This window comes from Narcine bancroftii, chromosome 3 (assembly GCF_036971445.1).
Source record: "Narcine bancroftii isolate sNarBan1 chromosome 3, sNarBan1.hap1, whole genome shotgun sequence".
NCBI lineage: Eukaryota > Metazoa > Chordata > Chondrichthyes > Torpediniformes > Narcinidae > Narcine > Narcine bancroftii.
This window is the reverse complement of record NC_091471.1, coordinates 365,285,163-365,299,690: the sequence shown is the minus strand read 5'-3', so window position 1 is coordinate 365,299,690 and position 14,528 is coordinate 365,285,163. Positions and strand designations below refer to the sequence as shown.

At 40.5% G+C, this 14,528-nt stretch overlaps 1 protein-coding gene across 1 annotated transcript in view; it reads right to left on the bottom strand.

The window, feature by feature from the left end:
• sdk2b (sidekick cell adhesion molecule 2b) overlaps positions 1-14,528 on the bottom strand; it is a 662,520-nt gene that overhangs the window by 268,591 nt on the left and 379,401 nt on the right. Inside the window, exon 5 of the mRNA XM_069930148.1 lies at positions 5,524-5,657. Within this exon, the coding sequence (XP_069786249.1) occupies positions 5,524-5,657 (134 nt within the window). The remainder of the gene's footprint in view (positions 1-5,523; positions 5,658-14,528) is intronic.

The window sequence follows — 14,528 nt, the reverse complement described above, 5'->3', positions numbered from 1 at the left end:
CGCCAAGGGTGGACATTAGTGGGCAGTGTGACCCCCCCCACCTGCTTGTGGCCATCGCCCCCTTCCCCAAGCGAGGTACTGTGATCCACACCTGCAGCACTGGCGTCTCTATGTGATATAAGCAGCGCGTTTATGTTACATCGGAGGTACATGGAGGGGGTTCATGGTAGGTAAGTAGACAGCACCCCCCCCCCCACCATGAGTGAGTTTTTGAACATCAGATTGTGACCCCCCCCTCCCCGATTAGACTGAACCTGGTGGAGAAGAACTGTCATTTTTGGATCACAACCCTTCATTAAGTCAAGGTTAATCTTCTAATATAGCCTTTGCTTTTCTTAGTTCATGGCATCACCAACATGAACTATACATGTTACCCATCCATAAATACTGTAGTCCCAAACCCAGCACTGGCACATTTAAGAGTGGAGTTTAGAGTAAACGTTATTGGGACAGGTTGGAAGATGATCAGATTACTTCAATGAACCAGATGAAGGTTTATGGCAATCCAGCAGAATTAATGATAAAGTAAATCCCCCAGTATCCTGCACCTATTTGGATTGGTAGATGCCAGATAAGTGAATTTGCCAGTTGCTGAAGATGGTATGTTGCATGGATTGACAAATTAATGGCTAGGGGATCCCAATTTTAAACTTCTGTATTTTTTACCTACTTATTTTCTGTGATTGTTTTTGCTGATTACTTGAATTCGAGATAAAGGGGATTTTACTGTATTTTGGATCTAAATTTATTAATCGCATTTAAATTCTCTAGCTGGAATTTGAATGCTGGCTTGCAGATCAATATGCCAGGGCATCAAATTACTACTGCAGTACTGCACTTAAACTGCATTTTTCTGCCAGATATCCACGTCCCTTGTTCTTGTTATGAACTGGACTCAGCTTTGAATAATTGACAGTGATGTAGCCTCTACCTCAAGAGTTGCAGGACAGGACGCGCAAGAACTATTCTTCTCGTGAAGAGCGCAGGGATATTTCAAACAATTTGAGAGATGAAGATGTTTCATGTGTTTTCTGAAATAAGGCCCATGAAATAGCAGCATTCCCTGACAAATCTTCTCATTCAGAAGCAAGTGTGGATTGAAGTGATCTGCTGACATGATCTGAAAAGAGCATCACATAAAATAATCTTCTCCCAACTGTTAAATGATAGTAAATGCATTCAAAAATTATGGTCAGTAGATTTTTTTCATTCCCATGGGAGGAGGGGGAAATGACAAGGTGAGAACTAGATCAAGTATATTTTGAATGGCAAAGCAGTGCTGATGAATAATTCGACCGGCTTTTAAAAAAAAAAATTCTTTTGTTGTGGGAGACAAGATGCCAGAAATGGTTGCTCTAGACAAAAGATCAACAGTCCAGGAGAACTCTGGGATGAAAGCAGAAGCCAGGAATAGCAGCAATGTACAAAGGATAAGCCAAACGCATCACTGGAAAAAAAACTTGAGTGGAGTGCAAGGAGCGGGATTTCAGAGGTGCTTCACTTTTGGCATAATTACTTGCTTTCAAATTTTTTAAATTAAACTCAGATCTGCTTCAGAGTTGCTTGCAATTTGGGAGCTCTGTCAACTTAAGCTTATTGTTCAGACGTTCTCACTCAAGATTTGATATCAATTCTCATCAGGTTGCAAGGAACATTAATGGTTGGTATTTTTATGCATGGCAGCGTGGTTGACGTAACAGTTAATACAACACTTTTACAGCGCCAGTGATTGGGACCAGACTGGGGTTCGAATCCCATGTTATTTATAAGAGGTTCGTACGTTCTCCCTGTGGCTGCGTGGGCTTTCTCCAAGGGCTCCGATTTCCTCCTGCTGTTCAAAAAAAATAATACTGGGGGGGATTAATTGGGGGTAAAATTGGGCAGCATGGACTCATGGGGAAAAATGGCCTGTTACCGTGCTGTACGTCCAAATATAAAAATTTTTAAAACTCCACAAGGAGCAAGTGAATGACTTTGGATGGGATGAACTTCGGCTCTTGCAAATTTGTCTGAACTACTTTTAAATATCACATTGTTATGTCAGTCTGTGGAGAGTTACCGCAAATTAAATTCTGACAGGACCATCTGAAATCTGGAGACTTGCTCATATCTCTTTAAAATTCATAACTTGGTGAAGAGGATGAGGTCCAAAGAAAAGACCCAAATTCTTCACTTCCTTTTGTGATTGACGATTAGTCAGCCAAGAGCTAACGTGAATGACACAGCTTCTGAACTATAGCCAACCTAACTCATTAAGAAGCCAAAATAAAGCTGCATGTCTTCAATCAACTTGAAATTCAATAGCAAGAGGATCACTGCACTGATAACGTGGTTAGTGTAACTGCCTCAAATACTATTATTTTTATTTCCAAAGGATTTATTTCAAAAGTAAATTCCATTGTAATCAGCTGACAAAAAAAAATTTGTAAAAGAATCAACTGTGTAATATATTTATCTTTTTTTTTAAACCACTCCATGATGCAGAAAATGCCCCAGCCTTCATTAGTGGGTAATTAAGTGACATTATGTACTCGCCTTGCGATATACAGAGGGGTTGGAGTGATCACTTCTACACGGTTTTGCCTTCATTCATTGGCACAAGGTTTCCCCACTGACACCAGGAGCTTACAGTTCTGTTGTTAGAAATGTGGATTAGAGAACATTAATGGGGATTGGAGAACTTTAGTCCATATAAATATGAAATGAAAGAATATTGGATGAAGGTGGCAAACTATAAAATGGCGGCTCAGATGGCATCTGGTCCACACTAATTTTCAATTTGCTCTTTTATTTCACGAATACCTCACCTGCTGGAACATTGAATATGGTCAGACCTTAATTCTGCAATATAAATCTGGAAAATACAGTTGCAACGCAGTCATTGAAAGATTTAAACAGATCCTTGTGGTTCAATGAAATAAATTTGCAACATAATCAGTTAATTTTAGGGCAAATTATATTGCAAATTAAATCAATAAATTGTACAAGTGTAGCGCAGGCAAGAAGAATTATGAAACTAAATAATCCATATATTGTCATCCTAACCTCAAGAGTACCAGCTTTACTAATTTGTAAACAGATTTAAGTTGAGAATAAATTGAACTGCTGAATGGAAGGTGATATGTAAATGTCTTAATTCTAGTTGCCAATAATAATATATTCCATCTATGGTCAATTTTTCTTTTTGAGCTGTTGCTTATACTCTTGCTTCTGACCTTTAACTTCATCATCATTCATTCACATCGGTTGGGATTCTGAAATGCTTCAGTACACTTGTTATTAATTCTTAGTAAAACCGCCATTATCAGAAGGGGCCTGTTCACTTAGAGCACACATGTCAAACTCTGGCCTGCGGGCCAATATAATTATATTTGGCCCGCAAGATCATTTCAAAAATGTATTAGAGGTGGCCCGCCCTGCAGCGAGAGCCGATGCTGTTTTTTGGTCATGTCACCCCCACCATCCTCCCCCTTCATTGCACATCCTTCCCCATTGTAACACGAGAAATTGTAACACGAGAAGTCTGTCGATGTCATCAGCCGGCAAGCCGGTTGGAAGGCTCCCCGCACAACCAGTCACTGCTCCCCCCTGTTGAGCGGTGCGGCGGATGGGCGAGCGCCTGTGATTTCCTGTCGGCGCGACGGGCATGGCAGGCTGCGCACGGCCCCCGGGCAGCGCGAGCCCTGCGCGACTGGCACCGGACGGCCCTTCCACAGCGCGAGCGCACTTCTCCCAGTTGCCACGGCCTTCAGCGCTTGCACCTGCGCGGACCCCAGGGACGGCTGGTTCGGCCCTGCACGTGAAGAGAGAGATGGTGGCTGTCCGCAAAGGCTGATCGGCAGTGCGCTGGGCCTGAGTGGGTGGGTAAGCAGGGGTGGGCAGAGGGTGTAGGTGAGGAATAATGGGTAGGGGAAGTTATGGTGGTGTGAGGGGCAGTTAGAGGGAGGGATGAGTAGAAGGAGGGGTGGATAGGGAAGAGGTAAAAGGGGAGGGGCAGGGCAAGTAGGGGAGGGGTGATTAGAGGGTGAGAGACGGGTAGAGGGAGGAACAGGTTGAGGGGAGAGGCAGTAGAGGGGCGTGTATAGGATGGGGTGGGTAGAGGCAGAGCGAGTGGAATGAGGGGTGAGTAGAGGTTGGGTAAAGGACTGGTCAGGTAGAGGGATTATGGGTCGAGGGTGAATAGAGGCCTAGAGCCTGAGGAATGAGCAGGAAATGCTGAGTCCTGATGCAGGCCAAAATGGACACAGCCTGTGAATGCTGACGACATCTCCACAGGGACCAAATAGGTTTCCCTCAGGTCAAGCAAAGGGTGAACTTGAGCTACCTACTCCTGACCTGTAACATTATCCTCCTAAAGTTATACCCTAAAGTTTAACATTACATATGTTGAAAGAAGAGAAAACATGCAGATGTTGTTGAAAATTTTCAATAAATATTTAGTTCGGCCCTCGACTTAGTCCACGTTTTTAATTTTGGCCCTCCGTAAATTTGAGATTGACACCCCTGACTTAGAGGCTGCATGAGTACATTTATTGAAGCAAGAGGAAGACAAAAACACACACACAAAAGTGCTCGGGAGTAACAAATATTTCACTTAAATTATACTGACCCAGATAGCATTAGACCAAAATCAAGATGATTAATTAATGCAAATACAATTTATACAAAATGATTAATAGACCAATAAGGAAACTTATTGTCAAGCTATATTGCCAAAATATAAACCATTGTGGTGACCCGCCATCATGGAGATCGGGCCAGTACATCACGAGGCGCGCATGGGAGAAACAGCAGCATAACACTGTAACGTGTCCCTTAACACAGTGAACCAGCGCAGTTGAAAGCTGGAGCAGCCCTAAAATGGCGCTGGCCAAGCTAACAGATCAACAACAGGCTGGGGAAGAAGGGTATTCACACTCAAGAATGTTCCCTCCCACTATTGTTATTCATGCAGCTGATGGCAGCCAATCAAATAAACTGCAGGAACTCCAACTGTATAAAAGGAGCCTTTCTAACCTCAATAAATCTCAGAGCTTAACCTCCCACGCTGCGAGTGTGTGTGTGTTTCTTTGTAGCAGTTGCTTACACCATCATGTTATTAAGTACTTCTATATTAATCCATAGGGACAATTCCTCTTTTAATTCACCAAAGAAAATGATTATCTGGCTTCCATCATGAATATAAACAGATTTATTTGGCAATATCTGTGGACATTGCCCAATAGTAACAGTTATTATCTCCATTGTCTTAGCTGAGATGCAAAATGTTGTATGAGGTGTCATTTAGCATTCATTTTTTTTTAAAAAAGCACAACAAATTATATGCAGATTTTCTTCATCAAATGGTAAATGGTTGCAACTAATAAGATGATATGCAATTAAATAACACTTCATCCAGCTTCTGCAGAGCATAACATAATTTTAAACCTTGTTCATCACCAGTGTCAAACCTGTGTTAATCAATTTTGAAAAACTTATCAATGAAAGCTTACCATACATTAAGTCTCAGTCTGGAGCACTTACTTTCCACAGTCAAGCTAATGGGCTGGCTGGTTTTGTTTTCTCCATTTCTGTCATTTACTGCCTGCACATAATACCTTCCTGTGTCAGGGGCGACTGTCGACAGGATGACAAGCGTGTTTTCCAGGGTAATAGCTCTGTTGGGACAAAATGGGGAAAAGATAAGGAATGAGAAGGCTTTAAAATTATGGAATCAACTTGTGTTCTTTTCCATAACAACGTTCGCTGTGCATGTAATAACCTAGAGTCAGAAAGACATTAACCCTGTGGATGTTTTATGTTTTACAACTGATAACTGGGATCCATAACCACCAACAAGGTTTCTGGTAACTGCTAGTGAAACAAGTTTTCCTTTGAGATGAAAGTAACGTTTGCACCTCATTGAAAACTGGTAGTTGGCCCGAGCTCATCAATAGAAGAAAATTTCCATCAGTGACAAACATGAAGACAAAAATATTTTCAACAGCTTCACCATTAACTTCACTTTTTTTGTTAACTTGCTGGAGTTGAATCTTATGGATTTAACTATTGCAACAATCTTTCATTTTGGAAGCAGATCAAAATTTCTTAAAACTACAAAATAAATGATAAAATTTGCAAAAGGTCTTTGCATTTCTTGTTTAATTGTCACTCAACATCAAAGCAGATTTAAACACATTTGAAATAAAATACTAAACAAAAATAACATCTGAATCCGAATGAATGAATTTTGTAATAAATTCCACTGCGTCCAATTTACTTGAGAACAGATTTCCTACATGGCATGTTCGATTATTAAAGGGGCACTTCATGTTGCACCAGGACATTTTATTTTTGTGGTATATTTATCATACAGCCCTTGTCACAGCAGTTCAGATGACCACTGGCTTATACCTCTTCCATAGACAAGATGAGTGAGGTGATGCAATAAGACCATCTTTACCGACATGTTACACGATTTTGGCATGTTAATGGCATTGGAAGAGTAATATGTCGGTTGTACTGATGGGTCACTTTTATGTTTCTTGTCTCCTCCTTTTTATCCCCTTTCATGTGATTTCGATTGATGTGGACCTTCTTCAATTGGCATGGAAGGCTTGGTGTCCAGCAGAAGAAATTTTAATTAAACGGAGCAATATATCCAGTTGAGCAACTCTATATATTTAGTTTAGATGTACCAGACCACATTTGAGAAGCTAGTTTTGAAAAATTTGGTCAATTATTTAGTTTCTCAAAATAATTATATATATTTTAGATAGATATATAGCTTGAGATATTTTCAAAAGTTTTTTTATTTAAAAAAAATGTAGATTCAGTCACTTTCCCATGTTACACCCTAGTTACCAAGATAGCGTGGCAACACATTAACGCAGAGGTTAGTGCAACATCATTGCAGGAACAGTGACACAGTTTTAAAACCAGCGCTGCCTGTCAGACATTTTTATATTCTCCCTGTGACCTGCATGGGTTTCCTCACATTACAAGGACGTAAGGGGTTAGTGGGTTAGTTGGTCACACGGGTGCATTTGGGTAGCACAATATTGCATGAGATGCATTCTCCATATGTGGCAATATACTTTGCCACACGTGAATGCAGTGTTTCTCTCCACAGCTTGCCTAATTCCTACAGATGCGTAATTGTATTTATACTGTACATTTTATGTCATGATGTAATAATCTTTTGGATTATTGAAATTGATGCTCATTAACTAAAAGTAGCTGTGGCCCAATTATTAGAGATTAAATATGTGAAATCTGGAATGATTTTGATGCGAAAATGGTTCTTATGCATTGGAAAAGCATGACATGAGAAATTTTAGTTTGGTAATTAGGAGGATTAATTAAAATTATTAACACCAATTTAATATCAGTACAAGTGCGGTGATTATAACAAATAAGTAGCATGTTGAAGTTTAAAATTACACAGACTACGTAAATGTAGACCAAATTATATCTGCCCTTTTCCAAATGATCACTTTGGCATGTGGTTAATGTCTGTCCCGCATCGGACTTGTCAGCCACAAACGAGCCTGCAGCTGACGTGGACTTTTTACCCCCTCCATAAATCTTCGTCCGCGAAGCCAAGCCAAAGAAGAAAGAAGAAGAATGTCAATTTACTCAGGTCCATGTTCCACCTTTAAGTCTGTGCATTTCTTCCCCACATCTTTGCCTTTATCTTTTACCCTGATATTCTTTTTCCTGTGGGTAAGGCACAATTTCTACTTATTGTTAGTGAAAACTATTTTCAAGGAAAAGATATGTGAACAAAAGAGAGAAATGTAAACAAACTGTGCAAATAGAGAAAAACAATAAATTCAGTAATAAATGATGAGCAAAGTCAGTCTCTGACGGAATCTATCCTTTAGAAGTCAGATAGTGGAGGGGTAGCAGCTGTTCCTAAACCTGATAGTATGAGTCTTGTGGTACCTATACCTCTACCCTGATGGCAGAAGCAAGAACAGAGCACATCTTTGGTGCTGTGGATCCTTGATGATTGTTGCATTTCTCCAATGGCGGAGTTCCATGTAGATTTTCTCAATGGTGGGGAGGGTTTTACCTGTGATATCCTGGGTGGTGTCCACTACCTTTTGCAGTGTTTTCCATTCAGGGGATTTCATGCCCCTGTATCAGGCCATGATGCAGCCGGTCAACACACTTCGAACCACACATTTGTAGAGGTTTGCCAAGGTTTCCAATGTCATACCAAAGCTTCGCAAACTCCTGGGGATGTAGAGGCGCTGATGTGCTTACTTCACGATGACATTCGTGTGTTGGGTCCAGGAGAGAACCTCAGAGAGAGTGGCTCCCAGGTATTTAAAATTTGCTCACTCTCTCCCCCAATGATCACTGGATCATGCACCTCCACCTTTCCCTCCCTAAAATCCACAATCAGCTTCTTGGTTTTGGTGACATTGAATGGGAAGTTGTTGTTCGTACACCAGTCAGTCTAATTTTCAGTTTCTCTTCTGTACGCTGACCCATCGCTCCTTTTTTATACAACCCACTCTACCATAGAATAATCAGCAAATTTGTAGATGGTGTTACTGTTGGACGAAAGTCACACAGTCATAGAGGTAAAGCAAGTGGAGCTTTTTCTCCTCATGTCTGCATGGGTTTCCTCAAAATGTACGGTGTTTAGGTCAGTTAGGTGTAATTGGGTGGCAGAGGCTCAGATATGACAAGAATGTCACAGATTCCTCTGATAAACAGCTTGTTAAGGATATGGCTCTCAATATTCTACTTCTATGCCATTCAGGGTGTATGACCCACACCCTGACATCTCAAAATGCATCACTTCGCACATTGCAATTCAATTTTGTCTTCCATTCCTCTGCCTAGTTTACCAATCTCACTGTGTCATCAACATCACGGTCAACACCACCACCAGACTGAACAGTCATTATGTGCTCTGTAGTGTGTGCATGTGTGTGCACCGTGGTCAGGAGAAGGATGCACAATCAGATCATAATAAACTTGAAGTTGAAAATACAAAATAGACACTTTGAATACAGAGAGAAGTGAATATGTCAGATTGGTGCATTGACCAATCCTTCAGAAATTCACCACTCAATCTTTGTACACTTCATTCTAAAATACACACAAAGGAGCATAAAATGCTTAAAAAGCTAAACAAAGTACAAAATATTAGATAAAATAGTCTCAATGCAACTGCTGACGGTAGCAAAAGCTGTTCATCTCACTCTTTTCTCAGAACTCCGTAAAGGCAGACGTTGGCAACAGCTGATAATTTTAATGTAAATTCATTTTTGTGATGCACCTCTTTTCTCTTTTCTACACTTGCAGAAGATCTCACAATCTTGGTTCAATTTTTCCAGAGTCTGTCTGCCTTCATTAAAATTTTGTTTGTTGGATACCACTAAAATTTGATATCACATTATAAAATGAATTCTAGTTTTTATTATGTCATCATCCATTAAATAACCATGCGTATCAACAGAATCAATTTTATATTAAAGTGTAAATGCATGAATTACAATTACTAGATATCTTCTTATAACATCTTTTCTTGAATTAATTGTGTATACTTCACAATAAGGGTTGGATGGTGGGCACTGTATGGTCTGAAGACATCTCCAAAGAACTGTCAAGCTTTGACAATGCTGGAAATACCTTATGATCAGAGAAAATCTTTGAATAGAAGAAATGTTCAGGTGGCTATTTAAGTAAGAGAAGTTAACAATAAGTGTGTGTGCCCAGAGAAAGTTGCAGTTGATCCTGAGCTGAACAGAACAAAAAATGGATTGCAACCAGTAAAATAAAACTGTGAAAGCAAGAAACCCTGAGAAAACTGCAAAACCTCGATTAATTTTAGCATTAATACAGTGGGTATTTGTCAAATCTTACTTCTGCACATTAATCGCTGAAATTTGTGAAGTGATGCCACGCAACATTGAAACGATGTTTCAAGTTATAGATTGGGCACTGATTTAGTCAAGAGTTGGATAATGATCACGAGGAAACCAATTTGGTTGAGATCACATGTTCTGACAAAGAGTAAGTATAAGCTCAAATTGAGAAGAGTTCATCAGAATTGAATTTAAGAGTGAAAAGGTCTAATCAATTCAACTGACCTTAACTGTATTTCATAGGCTTTCCAGACATTATGCTGATGGCTGTAAAAAGGATATTGCTATCTACTTAAGAGTGGAAATAGATCAAGGTGAAACTTTCTGTTTTTAGTATTACGTTGTAACACACTATCAAAGAACACAGTTCCATTGATATGATTTGCCAGAAGAACTCATCTAAAATAACACACTTTTTTTGTGATTGAGAGTTTTATAAAACAGAATGCTATTATGCACAGACTTCTTTTGGCATATCATCCACCATCAGATGGTACAGCTGAGAAATCAGTGAGAATTGTCAAAGAAGCATTGAAGAAACAAGTATTAAAAGTACGTTCATGTTGAGCCATCTTTGCTAAATTCCAGAGTGAATAGCATGTTCCAAAGCAGGACATACCCCTACCGATTAATTACTTATGTGCAGAAGACTCGGAACACAACGAAGCTTAGTTCAGCCACATCTCAAGGGGACAGTGGAAGTGAGAAACAGACTGTGAAAAAAAACTGACACGAGTTTCTACTTTGAATTGGTTTAAGAGGGCAACACCTTCTTCGTGGCCACAAGGGGAATACAATGCTAACACCACCAGTTCCCTTGGGAAGATCAAAGCCACTTAGAAAATGTGCGAATGACTGAATTCTGTAAATAATCACTCTTTCTCTTTCAAAAGGGGGCCAACTGTGTATATAAATGAATTACAAAAATGTGAGCCACATTAATCTATTCGCACACAGAATAGATACTGTATTACATATTCTTTGTTTTCTTTGGCTTGGCTTCGCGGACGAAGATTTATGGAGGGGGTAAAAAGTCCACGTCAGCTGCAGGCTCGTTTGTGGCTGACAAGTCCGATGCGGGACAGGCAGACACGGTTGCAGCGGTTGCAGGGGAAAATTGGTTGGTTGGGGTTGGGTGTTGGGTTTTTCCTTCTTTGCCTTTTGTCAGTGAGGTGGGCTCTGCGGTCTTCTTCAAAGGAGGTTGCTGCCCGCCAAACTGTGAGGCGCCAAGATGCACGGTTTGAGGCGTTATCAGCCCACTGGCGGTGGTCAATGTGGCAGGCACCAAGAGATTTCTTTAGGCAGTCCTTGTACCTTTTCTTTGGTGCACCTCTGTCACGGTGGCCAGTGGAGAGCTCGCCATATAACACGATCTTGGGAAGGCGATGGTCCTCCATTCTGGAGACGTGACCCATCCAGCGCAGCTGGATCTTCAGCAGCGTGGACTCGATGCTGTCGACCTCTGCCATCTCGAGTACTTCGACGTTAGGGATGTAAGCGCTCCAATGGATGTTGAGGATGGAGCGGAGACAACGCTGGTGGAAGCGTTCTAGGAGCCGTAGGTGGTGCCGGTAGAGGACCCATGATTCGGAGCCGAACAGGAGTGTGGGTATGACAACGGCTCTGTATACGCTTATCTTTGTGAGGTTTTTCAGTTGGTTGTTTTTCCAGACTCTTTTGTGTAGTCTTCCAAAGGCGCTATTTGCCTTGGCGAGTCTGTTGTCTATCTCATTGTCGATCCTTGCATCTGATGAAATGGTGCAGCCGAGATAGGTAAACTGGTTGACCGTTTTGAGTTTTGTGTGCCCGATGGAGATGTGGGGGGGCTGGTAATCATGGTGGGGAGCTGGCTGATGGAGGACCTCAGTTTTCTTCAGGCTGACTTCCAGGCCAAACATTTTGGCAGTTTCCGCAAAGCAGGACGTAGAGCGCTGAAGAGCTGGCTCTGAATGGGCAACTAAAGCGGCATCGTCTGCAAAGAGTAGTTCACGGACAAGTTTCTCTTGTGTCTTGGTATATTACATATGTAATATATATAAATACACATATCACATACAAACACACACATACCTCTCTATATAGAGAGTGAGCGAGAGATGTAGGCGTTGATGTCACACTCTAATTTGGATTGGATTAAATTTGTTATTCTACCAGTTTTCTACTTTCCTTTATCTTTCTGCATTTATTCTACATTATCAAGTTCAAAGTATAAAACATATAATCGCTTCTATAACTCCATTTGAAAGCACCACCACCCTCCCAGAGATTTTCATCACAGGCACTGAGGTAGCTTGAAAATGCAGCAAGGAGTCCCAAGCATATGTTTTGTTCAATTCCTGCACCATTTCTTCTGTGAAAGGCTTTGATTGATCTCACTAAAGTCTCGATTTAACTCCATTCAGTATTCATATTTAGCAGGCAGAATGTGCAGAGCATCTAATCTTAGTACCTGAAAATGCAACCATGCCTTGCTGCATGATATATTGAAGAAATTACTGAAAAACTGGTTACCAAAGAGAGTCAATAAAGGTAGTGGCAATTACTGAGAAATTTGCATTATTACTGTGGGGGAGAAAAAGCTTCAGTTTTCTTTTCAAATCATTTGAATGAATCTGGATAATAAGTTGTACGAATTGTGCAATATTGCACCTGTCATATAAACACACAGGCGGTTTAAGATTTAAATGCATCATTATTTTCAGATGATAAATTTATACATAATCAAAAGCTGGTGGTTTTAAAATGCAAAATATCACATGATTATTTCTTATTATCATAAACATCATAATTACCCGAGTTGAATATTTTCCAGAAAACCTCTTGCAGAGTTTCAAATGGCAGTGTTTAATAACTTACCAAGATGAGCCAGGAGGGCCCATGGTATTATGCTGTCCTCTAACAACTGCTTAGAGTCATAGCCGACTCTAACAACTGCCTCAAATTTCCTGACTGCGTAACCCTTCATTTTTTTCTCAGTTTCATGAATCTATCTAATAATCTCTTAAACAGATCCTATTGTGTACCTGTCTCCACCCCCGTTGCTGGCAGCACATTCCATGTTCCCACCCACTACCAAAGGTGGAAAAAAAAATCAACGTAATTCAAACACACAAGTGGGAAAGGAGGCATCAAGTCAAGCTTTCAACATTCATCCAAAACAAATAAAGTAGGGCAATCTTGGAAAGCTGTTGAGTACTGCATTTTGGAAAACAGCTCAGATACTGATGGGAGATAGTAGATATTTGTGATAAGCACAGGGTTGTAATTATGGGAGATTTTAATTTTCCACATATAGATTGGGAAACACATTCTGTGAAAGGAATGGATGGGTTAGAGTTTGTGAAATGTGTGCAAGATAGTTTTTTACAACAATATGTAGAGGTGCCGACCAGAGAAGGAGCAGTGTTAGATCTACTGTTGGCAAATGGGATGGGTCAAGTGACGGAGGTAAGTGTTGGCGAGCACTTCGGGTCCAGTGATCATAATGCCATCAGCTTCAATGTCATTATGGAAAGGGAGAAATCAGGGCCAAGGATTGAGGTTTTTGATTGGGGAAAAGCTAGATTTGAGGAGATGCGAAAGGACTTGCAGGGTGTGCATTGGGACAATTTGTTTTATGGGCAGGATGTAGTAGAGAGATGGAAGTCTTTTAAAGATCAGATTTTGAGAGTGCAAAAGCTTTATGTTCCTGTTAGGTTAAAAGGAGGGGCAAAAGGTTTGAGAGAGCCGTGGTTTTCAAGGAATATTGGAAACTTGGTTCGAAGAAAAAGGGAGGCGTACATTAGATATAAGTAGCATGGAGTTAAGGAGATGTTTGAAAGATACATTGAATGTAAGAGGAATCTTAAGAGAGGAATTAGGAAAGCTAAAAGAAGGTACGAGAAAACTATGGCAAGCAGGGTGAAAACTAATCCAAAAGAGTTCTACAAATATGTTAATGGTAAAAGGAAAGCTAGAGACAAAATTGGTCCCTTAGGAAATCAGAGTGGAAAACTGTGTGTGGAACCTAGAGAAATGGGGGAGATATTGAACAGTTCCTTTTCTTCGGTATTCACTAAGGAGAAGGATATTGGGAGATGTGGGATAAAAAAAGCAAATTGGGTAAATATAGGGAATATAGAGATTACAAAAGGTGTAGTTTTAAGGCTTTTGAAGAATATAAAGGTGGATAAGTCTCCGGGACCAGACGGGATCTTCCCCAGGACATTGAGAGAAGTGAAGGAGGAAATAGCAGAGGCTCTGGCGGTAATTTTTCAAATGTCATTAGATATGGGGATAGTGCCGGAGGATTGGCGCATTGCGCATGTGGTTCCGTTATTTAAAAAGGGTTCAAGGAGGAAGCCTGGCAACTATCGGCCTGTAAGTTTGACGTCTGTGGTAGGTAAATTAATGGAGAAAATTCTTAGAGATAGTACTTATAAACATCTGGATAGACAGGGTCTGATCAGGAGCACTCAACATGGATTTGTGGGAGGAAGGTCATGTTTGACCAATCTGATTGAATTTTTTGAAGAGGTGACTAGGAATGTGGATCAGGGTAGCGCAGTGGATGTTGTCTATATGGACTTCAGTAAGGCCTTACATGGAAGGTTAGTTAGGAAGGTGCAGTCTTTAGGTATAAATTTTAAGATAGTCAAATGGTTTGAACATTGGCTGAAAGGG